Source organism: Typha latifolia, chromosome 4 (genome assembly GCF_019914945.1).
Source record: "Typha latifolia isolate L0001 chromosome 4, TyphaL0001v2, whole genome shotgun sequence".
Taxonomy (NCBI): Eukaryota; Viridiplantae; Streptophyta; class Magnoliopsida; order Poales; family Typhaceae; genus Typha; species Typha latifolia.
Genome location: NC_133089.1, coordinates 6,758,775 through 6,765,099, shown reverse-complemented (window position 1 = coordinate 6,765,099; position 6,325 = coordinate 6,758,775). Strand labels below are relative to the sequence as shown.

The following is a 6,325-nucleotide window of genomic DNA, read 5'->3' as shown; positions in this document are numbered from 1 at the left end:
GTATTAGAGTGCTCCCGACTCTTAGCTCTATATTTGGAGGCTCCAAATATAGAGCCTGCGCCTCTAAATATAAAGCCTCCCGTTGGAGATGCTCAATGAATATCTTTAAATTCAACCTTTCTTTTGTCAAATATGATGAAAAAATATCGGTTACTCCTTAGCCTAGACCACGAGGTAGTAAACTAATACAAATTAAATTACAAGAGGTGAACTGAAATTAGACCTAACTGCATTGAGGTAAAATATAATTTCCCCTAGATTATATTACAGTGAAGAAATAACCCAAGCATGGAGATGGTCAAACTAAATAATTCACAATATATAGACTATAACATCTTATGATGTTGCAAAATAGACATGGACATAAACCAAATTCAAATTTAAACCAACTGGTGCTCACTTACACCAATCTTAGAGTAAGCTGTTAAAAGTACAAAATTACCACAACAAATCCCACCATCAAGAAGAAATTTAAAGTTTTGGTGTCATCCAAATATCTAACTATGTAGTTAGCAATCAAATTAGCAATAAAAGTTCAATTAGAACTTGGAAAAGAAGCTCCCATGTTTCAAATGAATCTAACTCCCAGCTTCAGCAATGCTCTGCAATGTTGGCCTCCATTGGCAATACCTTGTCATCCTACTGGTAGTTGCAATTCCTGTGCTTCCATTGCTTGCATCCAATCCCATGACCTTATCCTCTTGCGTCTCACTTTCCATTACCTGGAACCAAATTGCTCTTAGAAATGGTGAAGATTCTTTTCGTTGATCATTAGAGAATCTTCTCTTTTTAAGTTAGGCCTAAGTCTCAGTCTAAACCAAATAAAGATACTTTTTGACTACTTTAATCTTCTCCTCCTCTATAAACCCTCCTCTATCCCAAAAGATAAAGAAATAGAATAAGAAAACAAAATAAACTTCATTTGTTTGGATATCTTTATCCCAACTTTTAGTTAGGATAATAAAATCAGGATATCTCATCCACTTATTCTAACTTTTTAAGCTATCAAATTGCCCTTTCGGAATGACTATAATGTATTAGAATATATTAAAATATATTCATAGGGAAAATGTTTTGATATAGAATGTTTAATTATGATGCTATTTGTGATGATAACTATTATGTGTAAATTACGATAAATTAAAGTTAAATTATTTTTTGGCTAGAAATTCTAAAAATAATCATGATATGATAATATAATTGTTGTAAAATAAAATTAGAATCTATATTTACTTTTCAAACTATGTCTTATCTTTCTAAAAATAATAACATAATAAATATCTATTTACATTAGAATATAATTATTTAAGTAGGAAAAGGGCATGAAGTTTAACCTGATCATTTTATCTCTTTATCCTAGCTATCATAACCAAACATCATCTTATATCAGCACTTATATATTCTTTCGCAACCAAACACCTAATAAGAAATTAAGATAAAAAAATTATCTCAAAATAAGTCTGTATTTTATCATAACTTATACTCTTTTATCGTAACGGTTTCTTTTCCGTTAGCTCATCCTTAAACCTAGCTCCAGTAAAATAATTTCTAAAAATATATAATCCATTAGGAATAGTAATCAAGCTTACCTTTTAATGTCCCTAAAACATGTATAATTCGTTAGAGAATCATTTATAGGAACAGTTTAATTCTCTTAATTTCCAAATATCTTGCCTAATTTATCATTGCACAGTCTTAACTCTGTATATTTTGGTCAGAAAATGCATCAAGGCTTTTGTTTTTTAATAATATCAGATATAAATCATAATTACTAAAATATAGAATGTGATGTAAAAAAAAATCCCCTAAATTCTTATTCCAAAATTTTGATGTCAGGTGATAAACTTCAACTTTTATTTAAGCAATTAAAGTAACGTAATCAACAGATTAAGAAATACAACGCGAATAATAAAGTCATAGATTGAAGAAATATAATACAACGACGTAGTCTTAGATGCCGTCATATGTATACGTATAATATTAAGTATGGATTATTTATTACTGTGGATTTCTTCAAGCTAGTTCAACGATCATGAAGAGATGGTCGAATAATCTCGTTGCATTATTTTTCTTCTAAATTAAAAGCTTAAGACTTGGGCATTATTTAATATAGATCTTACCCCCTCCCTCATACATATATATGCGTAGGAAACTTGATGAAATGGATTCGAATTAATTTTCTATATATTGTGCTACGTCATTGTGCCTCATTTTAGTCTTAGTCTTATTTTCCTTTATAGATAGTTAATACTTTAATAAGTATTCGTTTAGTAATTCCATGGCTAGAAACAAAGGAATCTCTGATGGGAAGTTGTGGGTTATACTCTTCTTTGGAAAAGATAGGGTTGCTATCATAAAATAAGGATAGTTACACTTAATTAGCACAAATTACATATGATTAGAGACTAGAGTTGTCAAATACATGCTAGTAAATCTAGCATATACATTCGACGGTTTCATTCATGCTCGCTCTAATCTTCCGACTTTCATGAATTCACTTTCAAGTGTGGTTAGAATTGTCGGATTTGTGTGATTGATGTGTTTGCGGACTAAATCCTATCCTAACTCTCGCTATAATAAAGATCATCTATGGCAGAGATTATCACTCAAAACCCTCTCTAAACATTGAGATTAATAAAAATTTATCAGAGTATTATTATATGTGCATAATTTAGATTTATTATGATCTATTGCTCAAAGCATAATAATCTATAGCACTGTCCATCATAATTTCATACTCTTATATTGCCACGTGGACACCATGTCGCCATGGCCGGTACTATAGATGGTGTCCACGTGGCAATATAAGAGTATGAAATTATGATAGACAGCGTTATAGATTATTATATTCCGAGCAGTAGATCATAATGAATCTAATTTTTGACCAAGCTAGCCTTCCTAATTTACACTTCAAAATTAATATAGGTAATTTTTAAATATAATTTGCTGTCATAGCTAACCACTTATATAAAAAGTTTAAAATCACTCATGAAATTGGTAAGTCTTGAGAAAATCTTCTTTTCTATATAAACCACTTTCACAATCAACAATTTATGTAAAAATCATTGAACTGGAAGACAATTTTATATAAAAAAATTTCTCCAAACTTGGACAAATTTTCTTTCTTATTTTAAAATTTCTATATAATCTATTAACGAATTATATTTGAAAACTATTGAAGGGACAACGATTTCAATCGCACATAATTTTATAGATAAATCTAAAGTGAATTAAACTCCTAAAAAAAAAAATTATATATATATATATATATATATATATATATATATATATAGGGGACAGACTTAAAATAGTGAAAAAAAACCCTGGGCAAAGTTGGGTGCAGAACTATTACTTAGCATTATTTATTTTAATTTTCTACTCATTTCTTCTTCCGTCAAATTGTCTGAAAGAGACAAGACGCTGTGACGAACGACGGCACATAGACGAGCACGCCACCTTATACGTATCCTACGGAATTCCCGGGCAAACAACCAAAAAATAAAAATAAAAATTCTAAACTACTATATATACCTTTATTATCCCCAATTTACCCATAGGAAGACAAGATATTTACCATTTCGGACGATCCACTCTCTCGACGGCCACCATCAGCATCGCTCTCCTGCTGCTTAATCTTCCGCTTCCTCTCGTGTCTCAGCAACGTGCTAAGCTTCACACTCCTCTTCGAACCAAACACCTTGAGCACCTCTGCAGATCGAGGGAGGGAGATATAAGTAAATACCACGCAAAATGGAAGGGTGAAATGGTCACAACAAACATGCATGCCTTCGAAGCTGACGAGGCGGTAGACGTGGCCGATGAGGAGGGTGTCGTCCGGGCGGAGCAGCTTAAGATGCTGCACCGCCGGCGCGGCGTCGCTGCTGTTGCCGTTGTTGCTATTGGATGGGGCGGTGGTGGCTATGACGGCGACGTAGTGGCCGGGGTTGGAGGCCATGACGTGGCTCGCTGTGAGTGGCCAGTATATCCTCTCCGTGTACCCTCCTGGGTGTTGGATCACCGCCGTTGCTGTCTCTGCCGCTTGGCAATTCCCCATCTCCCTCTCCCTCTCTCTCTCTCTCTCTCTCTCTCTCTCTCTCTCTCTCTCTCTCTCTCTCTAGAACTAGAACTAGAAGCGTAAAGCTCTTCTTTGGTACAAGTATATATATAGGGCTGGAAAGGATGAAAAAGAGATTAGAAAGAGCAGACTTTTCATTTGAAAGAATTTATATATGTCAAAGGAGGTCGAAACGCACTTGCTACATAGAACCAACGGCAGCCCGGGCTGTAGGAAGTTTGTGCATTCGAGTTACTTGTCTGCTTCTGATTGGGCCATCAAGTATCTTCCTTTAGTGGCTGTGAGACACGTGGTAAAGCCTTGTTGATTATTATCGTGTGATGGAGTTGGGTTAGAGTGCGTCGAACTCAACTTAAAGAAATCTTTTTAAAGGATATATGGGTCGGTATAGTTTGGAAGATGTAAGAGTTGTTGATTTCGTTCAAAACAGGAGTCGGAAATTTCCCACTCTGCACGATTGGCGTAAGTCGTAGCTGGCCTACCAAACGGTTCGGAGTTAGATTCTTAGGTCTTGGATAGATGCACTGCACCACCATTTAATTCTACTTTAATTCTATTTACTAGGCATGGATTCCTTCTCTAGCTTTTACGTCCGTATGTGTTACTACTACTTTGATGCGTTGTGTTTGTAAAAATATAAAAACAAACATTTAAATAATTCCAAACTTATTTGGAGGGTATCGGGTTGATGTCAAGGTGGTCCTATAGTTATAGATTTGCAAATGAACATGTGGTAGGAAAAGTAAAAAATAAGATAAACGTACATATGTTTGTTTAGATATACACGTACACAGTAAAGTGCTGTCTAAGAAATATATTTTGGTCTATGATGCACCACTGTAGCTCAATAGTTAGTATCGTACTAACACATGAGAGAGTTATGAGTTTAATAAGGACATTTTAGAGTTTGGTAACTGCGAACTAACTAAATACGGCGTCCAGCAATTAAACAGTCTTTTATTGGTGGTTGGAGTGGGTCTACTTTGGATTGGTGGGATAAGATGACACGTGGATCACAGTTCACAAGTACCTTAACCGTTGGATGGATCAATTGGTAGGTATAACTCCCAACTTCGGAGTTCGTTCGTACTAGAGCTTGAGCTTGGGCTTTCGGGCCGGGCCGGGCTGGGCGGGGCTGGGCTGGGCTCGGTTGGGCCTTCCTATGTTCTCTAAGTACAACATTGTACGACATTTTAAAGCCTTCAGACTTTCCTGCGCACAAAAGGAGCTTCCCAAATCCCACGAGACGGCAAGATGGAGGCGAAGGGAAACCCATCCCCTCCCCCTCATCCTCCTCTCCCCGCGAACTACGTTACCTTGAGGCAGCTCCAAGAACTACGGCTCAAACAAAAGCCGAATCGAGGCCACGAAGAAGGAGGAGGAGGAGGAGGAGGAGAGGGAAAGATCCAGCAAGAGCTTACAAGAGAAGAGGAATCGAGTCACCCAATAGCGGAGGAGGAAGACGAGATCTCGGAGGTTCCGCACGGAGCCGTACGGTCCGAGGAATATCACCGGCGAAATCGGCCATCGGACGAGCGGGGTCGGAGATGGAGGATCGCGATGCCGTCGTCCCCGAATTTCGGTGCAGCAGAGGCGATCGGGGCCGAATCGAACGGTCCGAACTCCGGGGAAGGGAAGGGAAATGGAGAAGTGGTGGGACGATCTAAGCGTAAGTATAGGAAGAGGAAGAAGAAGGGAGGAGGGGTAGCTGAAACGGAGAGGAAGGGCGAAGAGGTCACCGGATCCGAGAAGGGGAAAAATGAGGAGGAGGGGGGCGAGGCGGTGATCACATACGTAAAGAAGAAGGCAGCTGAGGCGGAGAAGAACGGCGAGGAGGTGACCGAATCTGAGAAGGGGAAGGCCAATGAGAAGGGCGGGACCGCATCAGTGAAGCAGAGATTCTGTAAGGAAAAGTTTGTTAAAGCGAAGAAGAAGAACGGCGAGGAGGTGATCCGATCTGAGAATGGGAATGCTAATGTGAAGCAGAGGCTCTATAGGCAAAAGTTTATTAAGACGAATAAGAACAGCGAGGCGGTGACCACATCCGGGAAGGAGAAGGCCCTAAAGGGAAAGGCAGCTGAGGCGGAGATGAACCGCGAGGAAGCGACTGGATCTGAGAATGGGAAGGCTAATGAGGAGGCTGGAGCGGTGACTGCTTCCGTGCAGCAGACCTCCTTCAAGGAAAAGTTTGTTAAAACGAAGAAGAGTGCGGAATCTGTGACCAAATCCGCTAAGAGTGGGCCTGATCCG

General features: G+C 38.3%; 1 protein-coding gene across 1 annotated transcript; it reads right to left on the bottom strand.

Annotated features, from left to right (window-relative positions):
* Positions 1-295: 295 nt before the first annotated feature.
* LOC140786420 (uncharacterized) lies at positions 296-5,309 on the bottom strand. The gene is made up of 4 exons (XM_073134836.1): positions 4,254-5,309; positions 3,787-4,170; positions 3,575-3,708; positions 296-722 (listed from the first exon to the last, which is right to left on the bottom strand). Exons 2-4 carry the CDS (start codon positions 4,052-4,054, stop codon positions 579-581), a joined length of 546 nt encoding a protein of 181 aa, XP_072990937.1. The 5' UTR covers positions 4,055-4,170; positions 4,254-5,309; the 3' UTR covers positions 296-578.
* Between the last annotated feature and the right edge of the window lie 1,016 nt (positions 5,310-6,325).

Excerpts from the sequence above, each read along its gene's own strand:
- LOC140786420 (XM_073134836.1), bottom strand. The coding sequence starts at position 4,054 with ATGGGGAATTGCCAAGCGGCAGAGACAGCAACGGCGGTGATCCAACAC. Across the intron at positions 3,709-3,786 it reads CCGCCTCGTCAGCTTCGAAG|AGGTGCTCAAGGTGTTTGGT; the intron begins GCATGCATGTTT and ends CTCGATCTGCAG. Across the intron at positions 723-3,574 it reads AGAGTGGATCGTCCGAAATG|GTAATGGAAAGTGAGACGCA; the intron begins GTAAATATCTTG and ends ATTTGGTTCCAG.